Source organism: Herpailurus yagouaroundi, unplaced genomic scaffold (assembly GCF_014898765.1).
Source record: "Herpailurus yagouaroundi ecotype Mexico unplaced genomic scaffold, PumYag 29, whole genome shotgun sequence".
NCBI lineage: Eukaryota > Metazoa > Chordata > Mammalia > Carnivora > Felidae > Herpailurus > Herpailurus yagouaroundi.
The window spans coordinates 59352992-59374094 of NW_024412377.1; the positions used below are offsets into that span (position 1 = coordinate 59352992).

The following is a 21103-nucleotide window of genomic DNA, read 5'->3' on the forward strand; positions in this document are numbered from 1 at the left end:
AGGAAAACACAACGGCTGAGAAAGATAGGGCAAGGGGACATTTTTTTTTAAAAAAACAATCTATACTGGATTTTGTCTTTTTCTTATGCTTTGTTGGATTGTGGCTTGTCATCTCTGTTTTTTCCCAATTCATTCCTTTTTCCCTATCTCTGTGTTTTCCTGATTATCTCTCTCTCTCCCTCACTATGCCTTTGTCCCGTAACCTGTTATGGCACGTGCATATGGGAGGCAGTTGCTACCGCTGTGTTAAATGCTGCTCTATCTACAGGTCGGTCTCTCTGAGAGTTCTTTCTCCAGATCGGTTTGTCCAGCTGACTGCTTCTCTTTAAATATACCGCCTCTCCCTCTTCCAGACAGGCAACAGAGTGGAACCATCCCATAAAACCAGCTTTTAGTAATTGCATAGAGTGGTATCCCCAGCTAATTACCTTCTCGCCCTTCTCTTGAGGAGCAGGAAGCAATTAGAGACTTCCTTCCATTGCCTGGCTGGGTCAGGGGCAGGATGCCAAGTCCCTTTAGCACCCATTCCCACTGGGTTCGAACACCACCTGTGTCCTGCCCTCTGGCTCTGATAAAAGCTGCACACCTGCCTCTTTGCCTTCATTTTCTAGCAGCCTCTTTGGTTACTTTTCCTTTCTTCCTGTTGCTAGCATGGCTGAGGGGAGAGGAATCTGAGTAGACTGAAAGGTCTATGGACAGTGTCTAAAACCTGGTTGGGTCTGTTCCTAAGGATAGGGTAGGTGGGGAGGCCTAGGCCCAAATGTTGTCTGCTGACTTTTGCCAAATGACACACTGATCAAAACTTAATCTTATAATCTGGAAAATGGGTGTATCACAGTTTCTTCCTTCTTGAAGGGTAATGTCAGGACAAGCAAAGAAAATCCATGTCAAAACTACAAAATTATAAAAAAAAAAAGTAGATAATCCTTGACTTTCTCTTCTCTCTCTTTTTTAAATGTTTATTTATTTTTGAAGGAGAGAGAAACAGAGTGTGAGACAGGGGAGGAGCAGAGAGAAAGGGAGGCACAGAATCCAAAGTGGGCTCGAGGCACTGAGCTGTCAGCCCAGAGCCCGACACGGGGCTGAAACTCACAAACCGTGAGATCATGACCTGAACCGAAGTTGGATGCTTAACTGACTGAACCTCCTAGCACCCCCTTTCTATTATTAACATATGGTATCATGGTTAGGCCCAATTATTGTCACTTTGTAGCCTGATATTCCAGTAATTTATCTTCTATTCCTATGTTACTTAAGGAATAGAACAGTGTTATATTCCCTGAGCTCACACAAGGCAGTAGAGAAGGCTGGGGACGGGGGTATGGGAGGTGGTTCTCAAACAGACTGATGACAGGGATGTACATTCCTGAGATTTAAAATTTGTCACAAGAGAGACTATCTACATGTGGGTAATTGAGGTCTGGTAGGAGGAGGAGTGTTTCCTTAATAGGTTTGATACAAACTTAATTTCTGCAAAGCATCTTCTATTTTACATGTACCAATGCATATTTAAATGTACAACTTCAATTATCACCTCTAGGCAGATGCTTCCCCTCCTTGAACTTGCTCTTCAGCTCAGCTCCTATATCTCCAATTACCCACATGATATTTTCTCTTAAGGCTGTAAGATTATTTCACCTATATCCCTCTTATTAAAACCATGGAAGATGGGGACTGTAGACATGGTTGTGGCCCAAAGACCAAAGTCATTTCACCAGCAGGGTCAAGAGGATGGGATGTCAGGCTCACCAATTTCCAAGCACACAGGAGATGCTCCATCCACACTGCCCGTGGAAGGACTTGACATCACTTCACAGCCAACTTATGATCTTCATGTCTGGCTCTTCCTCCTGGCCTTTCAGTCTTCGTGGACTGGAAGCTCTAAGACTCTCACAGATCTCTGTATCTTACTTCCTATGGCTTCCCCCAGAGTTGGCATTTAGTAGGTTCAAAAAACATTTTGATGGCTGCAACAATGAATGACTATGGAGCTTTGCTATCATTCCTTGTATCATCTAAGCTTGAAACTCATCATTTTCTAGTTTTTTTCCCCCAGCCACTAATACCTCACTGATTGCCCATTTCTGTTGACTTGGCCCCTATTGGCATCTTTGGTTCCTCCTTCACTTCTGACGGCTCTCTTTTACAAGCATGAGCCCTGACCCCTTACATTGGACTCAGCCTCATCTCCTGCCCCCAGCCTTTCCTTTTTCCACCTCTTCCCATCCTGGGCTCCTCTTCCACAATAAATATTTTCATCATGACTTTTCCTGGGTTGGAAGCCATCTACATTCTCAGTACCTACATCTAAAATCCATATACCTTTCAGGCAAGGCTTGCCAACTCTTCCTGATCTTATCACCTGTTATTCTGCCTCACAATCCCGCACCTCCACAAGATGGCTCTGCCTGTGTCCTTGAAATACACCTTATACAGGTTTACCTCTGTATTTGCACATACTATTTGCCTTGTTGACTTTGTGAATTCCAATCATCATTTAGGCCCAGGTAAAGTCTTTACAATTATAACAGCAACAAAGAAATGCAGCAGTAACAGCAGCTAGAACTTTATGTCCCATGTGCCAAGCAAGCATAGTACTAAGTTATTCATACTCATTATTTTATTAACTTTCACAAAAACCCTAGGAGGTTAAGTACAATTCTTATCCTCATCCTACAGTGAGGAAATCTAGGCTCAGAAGCATCAAGTAATATGCCTGAGTTCATAGACTCATTATGCACAATAGCTGAAAATCAGACCTAGATCTGTCAGGTTGCCAAAGCTATGTTTCTAACCTTTAGGCTAGACTCCCTAAAGCCATTTTTCTTCTCTGAGCTCTCAAGCCTTTACTATGCATCATGGCCACTCATTTGCCAATTTTCTTTTTCTTTTTTAAATTTTAATTTTTTTATTAAAATATTTTTTAACATTTATTCATTTTTTGAGAGACAGAGAGAGACAGAGCACAAGCAGTGGGGGTGGAGGGTGCAGAGAGAGGGAGACACAGAATCCAAAGCAGGTTCCAGGCTTTGAGCTGTCAGCACAGAGCCCAATACAGGGCTTCAACCCACCAACTGTGAGATCATGACCTGTGCCAAAGTCAGATGTTTAACCAAATAAGCTACCCAGGTACCCTTTTAATTTTTATTTTAGAGAGAGAGCAAGCATGCATGAGTAGGGGAGAGTGGCACAGGAAAGAAAGAGAATCTCAAGAAGGCTCCAACTCAGTGCAGAGCCCGACGCAGGGCTCAATTCCACGACTCTGAGATCATGGCCTGAGCTGAAATCAAGAGTTGGATGCTTAACTGACGGAGCCACCCAGGTGCCTCTCCCCCCATTTGCCAATTTTCATGTGGAATGTTAAATCACTAAAAACTCTCTTGTACACATGTATTTCTTGTCCCTAGTTTTACCATAAGCCACCTGAGAATATGAATTATACTTTTGGGTCTTATAGGTTCTGCCCAATAAATGTATCTTGATGAAATTGATTAGAAGTATAAAGTAATCGACCCCCCCCCCCCCCCACTTAGTTCTGTTGGCTAATTCATCCTTTGAGCAGTGGGTTTATTTGCCCCTCCTCTCACCCCAGGACCACATGCTGACACTGGGTAGAAATAAAAGAGAAGATCAGAGCTGAGTTCAGGCCTTCGAGTAACAAATATATGCATGGCCTGGAGAAGGAGGGTCTGACAGTAGTTCCTGAGTGATTCAGGAATCTGTGTCTGCAGAATCTTGAATCTTTGAGCTCCTGAGGCCTTTGTGAAGTTAGACATATTACAGGAAAACAACAACAACCCCCAGATTCAACAACTATCGTGGACCACTATTAGATTTAATCACTTTCTTGAGAACCAAAAATGAAGTTGGTAATTACACAGCCCTGCTTACACATCACTGCAATGTTTTTGTTGTTGTTGTTGTTGTTAACTGGCCCATTTAAAATCAGAGCCATGAGATAGAACAGATATACCACTTTACATATGTAAAATGTTAATCTGGGGTTCAACCATCATGAACCTTATTGACCTTGAGTTAGTCACTGCCCTTTCCTGGTCTTCAATTTTCTCACTGTTGACTTGTGGGGTTTTAGAGGATCTCTAAGTTCCTCTCTTGCCTTGCCTTTCTGGGATGCTAATTAGCACAACCTCTTAATTTTGGTTTATATGCACAATGTTGAGTCACATTCTCCATGGCTTTGTCTGCTCCACCCTGCTCTCTCCTGCTTCTGGGCAAATGCCCCCAGATGAAGCAGTGGGAAGTTTCCTATGTGGGATCCCCTTGCAAAGTCCTCTCTGCCCTAGGCTTCCTTCACCTTGAGATGCCTCTGCCCTCTTGTGTACTTTGCATGTTAAACACCAAAGGCTTTCCGGTAAGTTCTCAGGGACAGGGGAAGCAGGTAGCCTGTATCTGGAAGCCATCATCAGCATCCCAGGACACTAATATCCCTACAGTCCTTATAAGGAAAGCTGATAGCTAAAATAGTTAGTTTTAAAGAAACCTCCTCCAAGGCTTCTCAAGTTGAATGTGAGCCTGCGTAGGAGGCCAGTGGACAGAAATGCCTGCCCAGACAAACCATCTCCCAACACATGCTCTAAACACATGGACACAGTGGTATGGGTGGAAAACTTGAAAGGCACACTCCTTGTGAAAGTAATGGTCCAGGATTCACTGTTAAACAGCAAACAGTGGAGACCAGACAAAAAATGGCAAGGGTTATTTGGCAGGTTAAAAAAATGTAGTGATGGAATAGTTCTGCACTGACTCTATCAATGGGCACAAGAATCTGCATGTGATAAAATTACACAGAACTGCATGTGCATGTACACACACAAATGAGTGTGTGTTATACTCTGAAATCTGAAGAGTAAGGTCTGTGGATTGTACTGATGTCAGTTTCCTGGTTTTGAGATCATATTGTTATGTAAGATGTTACCATTGGGAGGAAACTGGGGTAAAAGGGCACATGGACCTATCTAGTATTTTTGAAACTTCCTATGAATCAATAATTACTTCAAAATAAAACTAAAAACACCCCCCAAAACCAAGCACCTAGTGCAGTGAGTGGATCTGGCTATGTCTCCCCACCAGCCTGGGACACAAGTGCCAATGCCCTCTCCAATATCTTATTAGTAACAGCCACCCCTTTACCATCAGGATCATGGTCATGATCATCAAGGCTCCCACTTATGGAACACTTACTATGTACTAAGCACACTTTCTCATTGGCATCAACACCCCTACCAGAATATCATCCCCATTTTGCAGAAGATCATGACCCTGGGAAGAGCTGAATAGAGCCCCAGGCCATAGAGTTACTGTAGGCCAAGCTCTGACCCAGGTCCGGGACTCTAGTGCTCACACTTGGGGTTGAAAAACCAGAGAGGAAGAGGACTCTGTGGAGCTGTTGTGGCACTTGATGCATGTTCCCTGGAAACCACTCAGGCACATCCCTCAATCTGTCTCAAAGGCGTCTGCACCAAGGCAGCACATAGCACAGTGACACCACCTTCCTGTCCCGTCCCTCACCCCTGTTCTGGCCAGAAAGCCACATCCGTAGAGAAGCAAAAAAAAAAAAAAAAAAAAAAAACAAACCAAAAAAAAAACAAACCAAAAAAACATCACTTACAAGTTCTTCACGTTGGTGATGCCACGGAATGCCTTCCTCGGGATCCCTAGGATCTGGTTTTCGCTCAGATCTCTAAACAAGAAGAGAAGAGGCACATGTATTAACGACCAAGGCCCGGCTTTATCTGCATCTCATTATGACAACAAAACCTCTCACAGGCTGCCTCTGCGGTCAGGAGTGTTGGAGGCACTGTTTAGTCTCAGGCCCCAGGCTGCTATGAGCCTTCACATTGTTCCTCTAGTGATGGCCTTTGCTGAAATGGTTACCAGGCGGGAGCAGCTCGCCTCCAGGGCGGGCTCTGTGGGTGGTCTCGCACCTCCAGGCCACGAGCCAAGACGCTGGGTTATTTGTTGCACACAGACCGCACCCAATTCTGTTTTGCCACCTCCCAGAGAGACCCCTGGCCCCCCTTCCCCAGGCCGTCCCTCCCCCACTTCAGGGTCAACAGCACTCAGTCTCCCATCTCTCAGGGGCATCTCCCATCTCTCAGGGACTCTCTGCCTTTGTCATTTGGGTTTGGAAGGGAACCTGGCAACCCTGATTTTCTGATGGGGGATGACCATCTCTGTTTATTCTAGAGACCCAGACACCCTGGGGGCCTCCTAGATCAGCTAAGTGACAGCCATGGTGAATTCAAATTGCAGTTGCACAAACCTGTCCAAAATGGGGGTCCCATGGGCACCCCATCTAGCATTAAGGGTGCTAATGTGTTGCTTTGAGGAGGAAAGGTAAGGGACAAAGTGTCAGGTCTTGAAGCTGGCTCAAACCCGGGTCTCATACCAGGGTCCTCTTTAAGAATCCCCAAAGCCTCAGTTTTCTTTCCTAAGACCTATGCAGCTTTTTTTCCTTTTTGTTTCCCCCTTTTCCCCCTAAACAAACACATACACTTGTTTTCATTCATACCTCAAGCTTGCTTGGAATTTCAGTGAGCAATCAGTCATAACCGCATGTCTCTACACACATACACACAAACATATACATACATATCAATCATATGGACATGTATCTATAGATACGGATATATATCTCAATTATTTTGAAAATAACACAAAAACTTTTAGATACTAAGGTACAAAATCATCTACCCAGACCATAACCACTGTTACCAATTAGGAGCAATATGTATAAATTTCACAATATGATCTCATAGTATATAGTCAGTCATAAACTCTTTTTTCACTTATTATATTGAGAACATCTGTTCATGTCATTAACAGTACATGTATGCCAACATTTTTAATCACTGTATATCATCCAATTGTATAGAGGGCTATGCGATCCCACATTGTTGGGTATTTGCCATTTAAGGAAACATGAGGATGGGTTTTCCTCCCCAGACATTTTTGGGACAATTGTTTGGCCACTTCCTTGGTATAAAGTCCCATAAGGAGCATGTGCTGGGTCACAGGGTAAACGTCTTTAACTGCTGAGTGGTCCTAGAGGGAGATTGTACCAATGGACACTCCTACACTTAGGTTTCCACGGGAACCTAATCAAAAGCTAAAGAGGATTCCAAATAAAGAGAGGTCAGACAACCATCCTTCACTGAAACTTAGGCCATCTAAATTAACATTTTGTGAAGGGGCAGGAGGAAAAACAGAAAGCAGAAGAGAGGCATCACTTTCCTGCTCTCACCTGCTGAGAGGAGCTACCACACTCTGAGTGGGTGACTGGAGTTTCAGACACTTGGGGATTGTCTGGGGCCACTGTTAAGCCCCAACGCAAGGCTCAGAGTTGGGGTAGGGTGCAGATATAACTACCAGTGGCTTCTGGGGCTGAATAACAGGGTATTCCCCATCTCAAATCCAGTTTCCTCTGTCTGCCACGGTGTAAATAAATTTAGATGCACAAGGAGCCCCATTGCAGGCTCCCCCGGCCAGGCCTGATTCAATGAGCAGGGCTCCAGCCTGGAGTCGGGGCACCGAACAAAGCCTATGGTGACAGCAGAGGTCAGGCAGGTTCACCAAGGTCACTCCTCTGCTCTCCATCAGACTCCAGGGGAAGGGGGTGCAGGTCCTGTCATCTGACTAATGCAATTTCCACCAGGCATCTGGGCTGTACTCAAGGCTCCAGCAACCACAATGGGTCCAGTCTTTTCTGCCAGGTGAAGGCTGGTCTCCAGGACAGTGAGCCCCTGCCCACTATCCTCCCAGGCTTGGCCGCTATCTTTGGCCACTCTGGGAAACAGCTCGGGCCGCTGTGCCAGCCAAGGGGGAATGATCAAAATCAGGGGCAGGGGAAACAAACAGGAGAGAGGTCTGGACTGTCAGCTCTAACCATGTCTGGAAGCCAGGTGAAGGGGTACCTACTCCCATAATGCATTAACCCTTTGAGTTTAATGTAGCCTTTGAGTTTAATGAGTTGACATGTAGCCTCAAACATCCTGAAGAAATAACAATTGTATAAAGGTTCCAACTTGCCATATGGTGGGCTGAAAAGGGGAGAGCAGCATTTTAGCTGAAAAATCTGGCCCACCTCCTGAGAGACGTTCCACAAAAGCCATCACACAGGCAAAACCCTGCAACTGCACGGGGCAGCCTCTCGGGTTTCTGGTCACTACTTTCTTGCTGGAAATACACCCAGTCTTGCTCCCAGTTTAAGGGACCCCATTTAAAAGCACAGCTTTCTTTCCACCTCCTTGCCATGGCTTTCCTCCTGCTGTAACCGAGGAAAACAGTGGATTGTAGGGAATTTATCTGTTCCCCATGACAATCTGCTTGTAAATTTTATTAATTTTATTTTCCATTGAGCCTCTGTTCTCCAGCTAACAATACCACTGCCATCCATCTGCAGGATTGTATATTGATTTCATAAATACCTCCAGTGGGCTGACAAACTGACAGCTTTAATGGTGTTACTGATGGGGCGTGGAGGAGGGTTCAGGGCTGGGTGCTTCATTTTCGGTAACTGTCCCTTCACAATTATCTTGGGGCCTTTGTGAGGGCTCCTAATAGTGTGTTTATCTCAGTGTGATGCCAGAGCATGGAGCTATTGCTAAGCACCACCCATGAGAGCCACAAGAGCCACCATTTTCAGCTGACACTTAAGTAAAAATAACAAAATCTATCCGTAGTGCCCAAGAGCCTAGTTCCGGCCAATTGCTTGCTGGGGGTTTAGTGCCTTGCCCTTCCTGAGGGAAAATGTTCAGAAATAACCAGGGAAAGGGAACTTTTTTAAAAAAAACATTAGATATAAGGTATGAGGCTGGAGCACAGTGAGAGGGTAAGGGGCGTGTGCTGAAATTTTCTGGGGGAAATAAAGGAAGATGGCTGGTGGGAAAGGTTTTCTTGGTTGGCAGTAGGGTTATGGATTGGGATGCCTTTTTAAATAATTAGGACTCTGAAAGAAAGGAGGACTGCATTAGCTAAAGTGCATTTTCCTGCTTCCGGAAAATGATTAACCGACGGATTATTCCATCCAAAAACACAAGACCAGAGAGGACTTATTAAGGAGACAGTAAGTCAAATAGGAGTTGGCAAGCACCAATATATCCCCCTTCCAGCCAGCACCCCCCCTTTTTAATTTACTAAAATGCTTTGGACACAGATTAACTTTCTTCGCAAATTTATTATTGCTTCATCTACCTTGAAACGGGAACTGCAGACACTTTGATAAATGGATTGAAAGGTTGTCTAGTTCCAGTGGAGCTTTGAAATGCTTCCCAGTGCTCTCTCTGCAATGTCAGGCAGGCTTTGTTCTTAGAGCAACAGTGAATGACAGTCCCCACCTTCACCCCCACCCCTGCCCACCCCATGTTTACCAGGGAAGATGGCAAGGCGAGAAGCAGGAAAACAGTTTCCTCTGCTCAGTGGGGACAATGCACTGGTCTCAGTCACATTCACGCTACCCGGAAGTCTTGTCTGTGTTAGATGGCAGTTTGTGGGAGGTGAAATTTGTTCCTAGATATCAATCTTGAATTATTCTGAATGTACCAGAAGGGGTTCAGAAGCTCCCCCAACCTTGGTGAATTCTTGTTTCTGAAGTGGGGAGGGCCACTTATTAGCGGTATGATCATGCAAGGTACTGAAATGCTCTATGCCTCCGTTTCCCCATCTTTAGGGCAGGGGCTTTACTGACTTCCTAGGTTAATCATGGGGATGAAAGGAATTGATATATATGCACCTTGCAAATCACGTGGAATCCTATAGGCATTCAACGAATGGCTGCATTTATTTCTTGGATTTTCTGCCCAGTTAGCCCTGAATTTTACATTGCCGAAAACATCCTTTATCATCCTCTTCAGGATATATGCCTACAACTATGCAAAGAATAAAACAAATAAATGTTAACTAATATTCTTTCTATAAAATCTGAGTGAGGAATCGAAGTTTCCCTCATCATCTAGACAGGAGTATCCCTATTTGATTCTAGAGTCTTTTGAATGAAAGAGGAGAGCTTGATTCAGGAGAGAAGGTCTGTCTCAGTTTGGGCTCTCAAAGAAGTTGACATTTAGCCAAGTGATGGATTCAGACTTGCATCCTGGGAGAGACTAGTAAAGGATGCAGGAAGCAGGATGAACAAGGGAAATAATTATAGGTCAGTTAGGTAAAGTCCTGGCCTTGTCTCTAACCAAGGGATCTGGGTCATTGTAGCCCTGCATCAGACAGTCCTTGGTTAGCGATCACCCAAGAGAAATACAAATTGCTGGGCTTTGCCTGCTCTCCATAAGGCTAAACACGGTGACTCCAAGACTCAGCGACAGATTGCTGAGGAGGTTCCCAGTCATGACCTTTACCAGCAAAGTCTAAAGAAGCAGGAGATAGGAGCCAGAGTCAGTAAAGGGACCCAAGGGATCCATCTCAAAGCATTCATAAGAAGGCTTCAAGGACAGTTCTCCTGATTCAGGAAGTTCTCAGAAGACTTAAAAAAAAAAAAAAAAGATCACTCATGAAAGATGACATACCCAGGACCAAAGATCAGGAGGCCATAGGGAGAAGCTTAGTGACCAAAGGAAATTAGAACAATGCAATCTGATGCCTTCTTTGTCTACTTCTCCAGACCTTGCACTGAGACCAACAGGCACTTTTTTAGTAACTTAAAAAAGAAAAAAAAACAAAAACAAAAACAAAAAAAACTACCAACCCTTGATTAGCCAAAGTAAATGAAGGGATGATCTAAAAGCATTTCTATTTGGAACCATTATTGGATTTGAGATCAGGGAAGTGGATTACTATTCTGATTCTCTTTGGCCTGAGTATGTATTAAAATTACTTTCCCACTCACTGCATAATAGGAGGAAACCTGCCCACTGATGCAGTAGGTATCAATCAAAACTCATTTAGGGATTTAAAACATTTCTGATGGATAATCCGTGAGTCTAAAAGTTCTTGTACTCGCAATTGCTGCCTTCTTATACAAGGCCTGCTCCCACTAGCCCCAACTCCTATAGTAACTGTGACATTATCACTCTTCTCTCAGAACAGAAGAGAAAGATGTTGTTTTGCTTACCTTATTTTATACAGTGGGAGGGAGGGACAAACATGCAGGAAAAATTATTCCCTGGGGATTCTACAGTGTGAACTTTGGGGAGGATTTATCTTAAAAGGCAAATCTCTTCTGCAGGCAATTTATCTTAATAAGCAAGATTGTATGTCTTCAGTTGGGTCACTGTCAAAACCAGGTGAGCCCCAAGCACATGTCTCAGCTGAGAAGTCCTGGTACCTCTGGCTGGGTGTCTAGTCAATGGTATCCTTTGTCCAAGAGAGATTATGATGGAAAAACTGAACCATTTCCTGAAAGAACTGCCACCTGCCTCAGGGATCCAGAGGATCAGAGTATCAATGGGGGACAGAAAACCAAAACATGACCAAAAAATTATTTTCCACTGCTCCAATTAGTTTCTAAATATTTCATCACACCAATTTATGTGCTTGTTTCCTTGATGTTAAAAAGTCACTGAACGAAAGAGATCAGTAAGAGCTCCTTTCATTCTTCCTTCTCCGACAATCTCATTAGAAAAGTCCTAATCATACCATTCAGATGTTTAAGATTGGCAGATTAAATGTCAGCTCAGACTCTTCACGCAACAAGAAAATAAATTTAGCACCTACTGTATGCTATTCTATGTCACATGTTGAGGCACAGATGTAAACGGAACCAAGTTTCTGTTCTCCTGGAGCTTGTATTTTCTTCGGCCCCCGATACAAATAAACAGACCTTTTCATACAAATGACTGGAAAATAAATACCTAGACATCCCCAAAAGTAAGAGCTGCAGTTTCACTGTTTTTTCCTTTTCAACAAGAAGACGCCCTATGTCTAAAGTTACACTGAGGATTATTGCTAACCAGCAAGGAAAATAATTCACAGCTTTGTTTTACCTATTCAAGGCTCAAATTCTTTTTAGTTTTGGGGTGGCAGTGCAGGGGAAGGGGAAGGGAAAGACGTTAATCGAATCACTGGGACTTGCAGGGATCCAGTCTTGTTTCATCAAGTACTTTGATTCTGTCTTTCAAAGTGGACAGTCTGATAAAAATCATGACAGTTTGAAGATGTTATTAAGAGTTGGCATGGCACGGGGCAGGTGTTCTCGCAGTGGGGCTCATGGTCTACCTAATCAGAATTTACTGATGATGCTTCAAAAAAAAAATACAGATCCCTGGTTTTAAAATAATTTAGATAGGATAATGGTATTGTGGTTTATGTTTCCCTTCATTTAGATCTTTGTCTTTGAGAGATACATACTGAAATAATTAAGGATTAAGTGATGATGTCTGGATTTTGCTTCGAAATAATGTAGAAGAGGGGGAAGTAGGTGGAGGTATAGATGGACTAAGATTGGCCATGAATGGATGCTTATTGAAGAGCTGAGTGCTAGGTGCAAAGGAAGTTCATTTATAATTTGTGCTGGACTTTTATGTATGTGTGAAATTTTCCATAATAAAAAAAATTAATGCAGATTTCTGGGACCCATCCGAGATCTACTGAATCAGAAACCCTGGGGATAGGCTTTAGAGTGTAAACTTTGAACAAGTTTGAGAATGTGGGTAGGATGATTTGTGCATGGGATTAGGTAGCAAGTTCACACCCCAGCTGTGCTACTTAATGGGCTGTGTCTTTAAGAGCATCAATCAATTCTGAGCCTCAACTTGTGCTTCTGTGAAATCCAGATAAGCATCAAGAGTAATGAAATATCAAGTGCTTCTTCTATACTTGAATGCAGTATATAAACGCAAATCAGTATCTTCATTTTTTTTTAGCAGAAAGCTAACAAATATAGCATCCTACTACCTTAAGCATCTAGCGGAAATTTTGGGTCCAAGATGCAAAGGTCTCCTGTGTCTCAGGTGTGAGCCTGCTGGATTTGGGCAAAATGCTTACAGGACACTAGTGTCACAGGAGAAGGCTGAAGGGGAACAGGGTGACAATATCTAATCCACACTTGACAAAGCCACCCAGGGGCCCGGTTGGAAGCTGAACTAGCAGGGGGAAGAGTCCATGGATGCTTAAAACTTCCCCCAGGACCCCAGCAATTCAGGAAGAGGAAACCAAGCATTTTGTCCTGGGCCTCTCCTAAATGTGCAGGGAAGACTCCGGCGATTGGGATTAGCACATTCTGGTGGGGCCTCACAGACAAATGTTTTCCCAGGTTTCTAGGAGGGTTGCAGTAGAGGGGAGAGAGCACTGGAGGGCAGGTAGGTAATGAGCAGCCAGGTCCTGAGGCAGATCTCAAGCTGTGACCATTCCAAAGCAGATGAAGGCCTGGTGTTTGAGCACCATGGAGCTAAGTATCACTTAGACAGGGACTGAGGGCTGAATGTAAGGTTAGGGTTATTGGTTTGCTCTACGATTAGTCACTAATGTACATCTTTCCTGTCTCTTTATGGGCAGATATTCTAAAAATCACAAATTCAAATGCATTAGGATCATGCAGGTTAAAGGAAATGAGCAAAGCAGGCTGACTGTGGACACAAAGGAAGTGAGGGGTGAAATGGGGGATGCAGGGCCCACCCCAATGAATTTCTCCCAATTAAAAACAAATAACCCTCTGTGCCAGTCAACAGGACACTTCATCCCAGGGCCTGGAGGGTACAGAGGCCAGCACCCCCCCACAAAGGATCTGCTAATTCTGGGACAGCATTCCTCCACAGAAATATAACATGAGACACCCAAGCAATTTAATTTGTTCCATTAGCTGCATTAAAAACAGTAAAAAGAAACAGGTGAAATGAATTCAGTAAAGTATTCTACTTAACCAAATATATCCAAAAATATTATTATAACATGTAATAAATATAAAAATATATTAAAGAGATACTTTATTTTTTATACCGCATCTTCAGAATCTGGTGTATATTTTATATACATGTCAAGTCAGACCAGCCACATTTCAAGTGCTCAATAACCACACATGGTAGCACCTATTACACTGGACAGTGAAACTCTAGAATAAGGCTAGGAGCTGGATGTTGTACTTCTGCACCCACTCTCTGCCAAGAGAGGAAAAGAGTATTAGATGTTGGAACCAATCTAAAGGAGCCCAATGTGGGCCTCCTTGGGGATGGGGGGTGGGTATACAATAAGAAATGTGAAAGGGAACCATTCAAGGTAGAAACCTTTAGATTTAAGGAAGCAAACTATGGCTTGAAATCTCCCAGTCATTCAGCCATCCCTCCTATGAGCAGAGAACCTCCTTCCAGCCATTAGGATTTAATTTGTGTCTTTCTGAACCAACACCCCTCCAGGGCTGGCAGGGTTAACCAATGCTTCCAGTCCAAACAGAAGCTTTCTTAATTTAATTATCATATGTAATGCCAACGAAGGCTCTTTGTGTTCATGAGACAGCATTATAACTGACTGATGATCTCCAGCAAATGGTACAGAGGCTGAGCTGCTCAACAGCTCACTAATTCCTAGAATTATCACAATTTAGCGACAAGGTAGTTACATTAGACAGGTATGAGGAGCTCTCAACAGTCCAATTGTGCCTTCTGTTCTGGTCCAGACATCCCTGCTTAACTAACTGGTTCAGGAAACATCATTAGGATTCTCACTATCATCATGTGACTCCAGCTTGTGTGTCCATTGCCATGTACCATTCAGGAGGTATAACTGAGATTTTGGTGTTTTTACATCGTAGGCAGAAATCTGATGTTGAAAATCACTAGAGTCTAAGGATCTAATTATATACCTGAGATAGTCCTCTGCCAATTTTGAGGCCCAATGAAATGTTTTGATTTAATTTACCAATCCTGGTGTGAGTATGTGGTGTAGGGTATCCACCTGGTTCAAAAGCATGGGACCAGGGTTTTCTTTTTCCCTTGTCTGAAGCTATGTGTCTGCCCAATAGAGTTGGGGAAAGGGAGCCCATTTCTTTGCATTCCATCCTCCTCCTGGCTGACATACTGTTCCCACCCCCTCCTTTCCCTCCGTCCCTCTCCCTTGGCATCCCTCTGAGGCTTTCATCCCTAATTTGATTGTCGTAGCTGACACTGTCAATCTGAAACCCAGTAGCACGTCTAATGCTGGCTGGACAAGGGGAGTGCACGGGGAGCAGAGGGGGAGGCAAATTCATCTTGAGAATAGCTTTATGTAAATCGATCTTCTGGCCGAAAGCTGGAGCCAAGCATTTGCTGATTAATTGGAGAAGCGTCCTTGTTCCCATGTCTTCTTCAGAGAGATGGCCCAAATTGAGTCCTCTCCTCTTCACAAAGACATTCCCATGCCAAAAAGCTTTTGCAATTAGGAGATGAAACCTTGTGAGCGAGGGGGAGGCAGAGGGGTTGGGGGAGTGTTTGTGGAATTGTTCTGAAATGAAGTATGTGCATTTGGGCTGCTTCATGATTAATTGCTGACCTGGGCACCTTCATTTGCCTCCCAGATGGTGGTCTGGTAGCCTAGGTTCTGAGGCATAATATCCCATAGGTGAAGATCTGCTTGTACAATTAGCAAAAATTACAGGGGGTGGAAAGTATACTTTCTGACATGTTCTTTCGGTGGATTCCAAATTTATATTTTCAGTTACCACTTGGGCCCATTCCTGTTAGCATCAGGAAGGAGGGAGTATCTGTGACTGACTCAATCTCTTTTCCAAGTACCTCTTACTGCCTTTGAAAAAGAAAGCTCTAACAAAATGCTGGATCATCCACATTGGTGGTCCTTTAACTCAGTGACTATTCCAGGGCACTGCTAAATCTGACCTTACCAAAAAGCTAAAGGCAGATTAGGGATTTAGGCACAGGTAAAAGTGAGTTTTGACCTAGACAGATTGCTCGTTTGCTAATCTATGTGCTGACTGAAGGTCCAGTTTATATGGAAACATGGTCGTTTCTGCTGGCTTCTTTGTAAATTATTAGTTTCATGTGGTCAGAAACTTTTGCTGAGCAAAAGCCCTGACATACAGCTGAAAAACATTTTTGTTGAATGGATTAAAAGTGAAAATGATTTCATGCTATTGCATATGGCTCATGGATGATCGAGAATAAATCTCAAGATATAGGGATTTCCCCCCACCCAAGTCTAGTTTGTCCCTTTAGATTATAAAGAGCTCTCCCCCTGTTGCCCCTACCCTTCTATCTCTGCCTCTCGGTGGAGTACTGTGCTTGAGGAGTAATGTCAGTAGAAAAGGCTTGCATGCTAAAGAGCCACAGATAAAGCCTTTAACTGAAAAGGGTTTAGTGAGCTAAACTGAAGTATGGGAATGAGCAGTTACCTGGGGAGGGAGGCTAAGCAGACAAATAATTTGGTTTTTCGGGACAGAGTTTAAACCTGGTCTCAGAGGGTACAACAGATTTGGAAAATGGATTCCATCTAGAAAAGGGCTGTATGCTGACAAGAACACGTCTCCAAGAACATCTTCTCCTCCTCCTCCCCGCCATTTCTACATTCTGGAACTCAGAGACTAGGAGAATACAGATAATGAAACTCTGGGTGCAAAAGGAGACACTTTCTTTTCCCCCCAGGAGACACTTTTAGCATCAAGCTAAGGAGATGTGAGAAAGGCATGGAAAGTTTAGATTATCTGTGTGATAATTTGCTCTGTGATCACTCTCCTTTCTGCCAAAGGGTCTAAAAGCTGTGGATTAAAAAGTCCAGTTGGGGAAGGTGGGAAGCAGAGAGGCAGCCCAAAGGGCTAAGGCCCTGTAGTCTGGGAGCAGGTGAAGCCATTTCCTGATTTCTATCCCCTGTAACCTTAAATGCTCAGGTTGGCCATGAAGAACACTCCTCTGGGTACCCTACGTGTGCCTGACCCCAAGACTAATGTTTGTGGACTGAGCAACCCCTCCTTCCTCCACTGGGGAATATGCCACTGAGGTCCCTCTTCTGCCGTCCATTCTATTTCACTGAAGAAACATGAGCTCCCAGGAGCAGGGTAGGGGAGGGATAACATATGCCTTGGGCTGTAGCTGCCTTGTGGCTGGGGTCTGGAATGCAGAGCTGAGGCTCAAGAAAATGGGGCTTGTATATGCCTGTTCTTTCTTGTAACTTTTCAGAACCCCATTCAATAAGTGAAACCTCAGGGATGAAGGTGAGATGCTATCCTGAGGCCATCTGCTGATAAAATCAATGCGGCTTCAGAAAGGCTCAAAATTATCTTCTCCCCAAGCAGGAAAGCAATTCAGCAAGAGCTTCATATCCTGAGTTGCAAGGCCAGCCTCTCAAAGCCCAGTGTTGGATGAAGCATATAGCGGCAAAAGCTATTAAGCTATGTTAATACTATAGAACGACATTTCTCCTCGTGACCCCCTGCACTATTTATTGTTCCTTTCAAAACAATTACAGTTATTGCTAATAACTCACACCTGTGGGTGTCCTGGCATCGACTAAAGCAGGATAGATGCTGTTTTCTTGCTTATTTATGTAAAAATGGATGCAGTTCAATAGGTTTACACCAAGCTTGAAGTTAACACTAATGCTTAATCCCAGACCTGCTTCTGGCCATTTAGCTTGAAAGGCAGTGGACAAGGGGTGCGTGCCGGGAGAACCCAGTGAACTGCACAGATGAGAGTAATCGGTGTTGAATGTGTGCTTGCTGCTACTAGTCTTATGCCCAGTACCACAAACTCGCTTGTCCCAAAGAGGGAAGGACCTCCACAGCAGGAGGTGGGGGCACAGAGGGACAGAAGGGCCACTCCTTCTGAAACAGCTCCCTTGCCTCTCTGAGACTGTTCATTAACTATAGCCTGAGCCACACTCTGCCTGGTAACTCAAGTCCCCTTCTTTCACACCTGACCCCAGAGGTCCTGCATATGCTCAAGACTCCTGGACACAGTGAAACACAGTGCTGGAAGCATGGCTTGGGGGCCTGGAAGATCTTGGTGTGAGTTCAGACTTGGCCTCCTGCCAGCTATGTGACTTTGTATGAGTAGTTTATTGCCCTGTCTGGGCCTCAGTTTTCTCATCTGCAAAACGGGGACAATGAAAATACTTAGGTCAGGGAATTATTATAAAATGGCTAATGACTTTAGAGCTGTCTGTATGTTACCTGGCTGATAAGCACTTTAAATAAAAACCAATTATTATGAGTGCTTGTAACTGTTCAAGTGTGCATTCATACACTATGGCTAGAAGAGAAAATCCCCACAAATTCCTTGTCCCAGAGAATATTACAGAGCAGCAACTCCCAGTCAAATTTAATACCAAAGAAAGCAATACTTGGGTTCTACTCAGCCTGCTGTGCCTCAAAGGTTCTCTGGGCCCTGCAGGGAGGCCCGACCTCATGAAATCGACCAGGCTGTCCTTAGATGGATGGTCAAGATGGGCATAGAGTTAAAAGCTCCACAGCTCTCTGTATACGCCCTAGGAAGCTGGCTGGAACTTCGGACTGAACAGCAACTGCTGTGCAGGGAAGCCAGCAGGAGGCGCCACAAAGAAGAAGGACAAGAAGGAGGCCTGGAGGCAGCTGGTGGGACTACTGGTATGACAGCAGGGTTTAGACAGGGGAGTGGCCTCAACCCAACACAGGCTCTGGGGCTGAGAGCAGGATGGTGACCACTGATCTCTGTACACACTCAGGACAAGTCAAGGCAGCCTTCCACCTTCCAAAGGAAGCTGGGGAACAGTGAGCTTACCTCGGGTGCAGAGCCATGCAGGAAACAGCCAGAAGAGGAGAGGCTGAGATCACTCAAGATGGAAGGTGAGTTGAATTTGCTACTAAAGCAAATTCCCTGGCTGTCTTTCCTACTCTGTGAAAACTGTCCTAGGGCTTACGTTTCAAAGAAAGGTCCTCATTAATAAGGTGACTACAGTGCACCCATGGAGTTAGGTGCTATGGGTCAGAGCTAAGAAAATGAAAAGACACAGTCTGGGGAAGAGGACAAAGGGGGACAGCAAGTATGACGTCACCTCTTAGGGAATGAAAGTCACCTCGGCAAACAGACCTGGCTATATGAGGCAAGACACATTGGGCCTCTGTTCTCTTTCCTATTCCCAAACCCATCCTGGAGGCTGCTCAAGGAGTGAGAGGAAGTAAGCAGAAAGTCACTCTCTGAGTGCTGGTGTGGAGGGGCTGAGTCTGTGATCTGTAAAGTCAGCTGTGGATGGGTGGGAGAACCCAAGCAGAGAGGGACAGAGATAGATGAGAGAGAGAGAGAGAGAGAGAGATGGAGACAGACAGAGGGGCAGAGAGAGAGACAGAGGGACGGAGAGAGAGAGAGAGCATGAGCAATGGAGAAAGAGAGAGGGAAAAATGGGCAGAGACACAAAAACAAAGAGGAAGAGAGACTGACACAGTGAAACAGAGAATAAAACTAGAGAAAACAAAGAAAAGCGAAAGTCAAAGAGAAACACACATGCACAGAGTTATTTCCCAGAAGTGACCATGAAAGGCAGAGACACACAGAGAAAGAAGCACAAATGTGAGACAAGGGAAACAGGGTGGAGACAGGTTCACACACACAAAAGAGACACACAGAAAGAGCCGGGTTGAGAGGACAAGGGGCAGAGGAAAGCAAGAGGCAAAGATCAGGTGGAACCTGGCCAGGGGGTTGTGAGGCTGGCCCACAGAGATTCCTCTGCAAAGGATCCATCGTGTTTGGGCTTTCTCAGGATGAGGGCACCAAGAAGGGGAGGGGATCCAAGGCCTCTCTCACATCTGACTTAGGAGACTGCTCTGGAGACCAGGAAGTGCCATCCTCACTGTCTGGACCCTGCACTGAGCTCAGGCCTCCACCCCCTCCCAAACCTTGTCTGGGAGACCAGCCCCGCACAAGGAAGGGAGCTACCCAGGGCAAGGTCTCCTAGAGCTCCCATCTCTAACAAACTGCCCCAGTCCCTGCCTCCCTCAGCTCCAGAAGGCAGGCACTAGAGGTTCTGGCAGAGGAAACTTGTGAAGGTTTCAAACTTTTTACATTACAAAGCGAGTTTTTAAAAGCTCCATAAAATTTCAAGGCACATACTTAATGTTCAAATGGCAGAATATATCGATCCCTGCCCATCCTCTAGTATCTTAAGTTTACCCAGAGGACCATTTTATTTAATTAACTTGGTGCTTTATTAATATAAATATTCTCCTATTGATCATAAGAGGGCCTGACAGGCACTCAAGCTGGGTATACATCACCTTCCCTCTGAGCAGCTCCACTTAGAGGAGTAGTTGGCTCAGAATCAAGAAGAGTGGCAGGAAGTGGTCCCCTGGGATGTCAGGCACTGATGAATCTATAGCATTTTTTATGGAGGGAGTTTTTTTTTTTTTTTTAAAGTTCCAGCTCCTTGATTCTCTTAAAGCAGAAAGCATATGGAAATGAGATATGAAAATGGTCTTGGCTTACACGTATCAATTAAGCATGTCAATACTTTAATTAAATCACCCAACCTAATGAGATTTATACCAATGAATATGTTTTATAGTTATAATAGCTTTTCTGGCCACTGTTCAAAATGTCAAATAAAGTGTAAAAAGAGGATTAAAAAAAGACAAAATTGACGTTCTGAACTGAAGCCAGTTTTTTTCTCCCGTCTTTTCTTTCCCCTTTATTCATGTGATTTTGGACGATATATATAAAGTAATGGACCCTATAATGAATTGGTTTTTTAAGAGTCTTTTTCATTTTTCAATTCTAATCCTTCTTATCAACTTTTCTAAGCTTCACACCATTGAACCTGCGAATGCCCTCACTTTCTTCTGGTCCTCTGCAGCTTGCTTTTTCAGTCGTCTGCAGCTGGACCTCCTTGGTACACCCGCAGAGAGGAAAGCATACCCTCTTCCTTGACAAACAAAACCCCAAACAGGGCATGGGGTTAAAAGGCATGATTACTGAGAAGGCTATTACCAGAACATCAAAACATCTGGGTAAAAGTATTCTTAATCTCCTATGTAAAAGCTAGGCTAAAAGCCTATTTTCTCTAACTAAATAATGTGGCAAAAGCAAGCCAAGATTCTTGCTTCTCTCTTCTTATCCTTGTTTGGCTTCAGCTTTCCTAATCAATTTATTTCTGTATATAACTGTAGTCTATGTCCCCAAAGATAGAAAACAAAGAGGCCTTCTAGACAAGCACACACACACACACACACACACACACACACACACACACACAC

At 44.2% G+C, this 21103-nt stretch overlaps 1 protein-coding gene across 1 annotated transcript in view; it reads right to left on the bottom strand.

The window, feature by feature from the left end:
* Positions 1-21103, bottom strand: part of SLIT3 (slit guidance ligand 3) — a 595338-nt gene that overhangs the window by 186425 nt on the left and 387810 nt on the right. The window contains exon 5 of the mRNA XM_040444444.1: positions 5630-5701. Within this exon, the coding sequence (XP_040300378.1) occupies positions 5630-5701 (72 nt within the window). The remainder of the gene's footprint in view (positions 1-5629; positions 5702-21103) is intronic.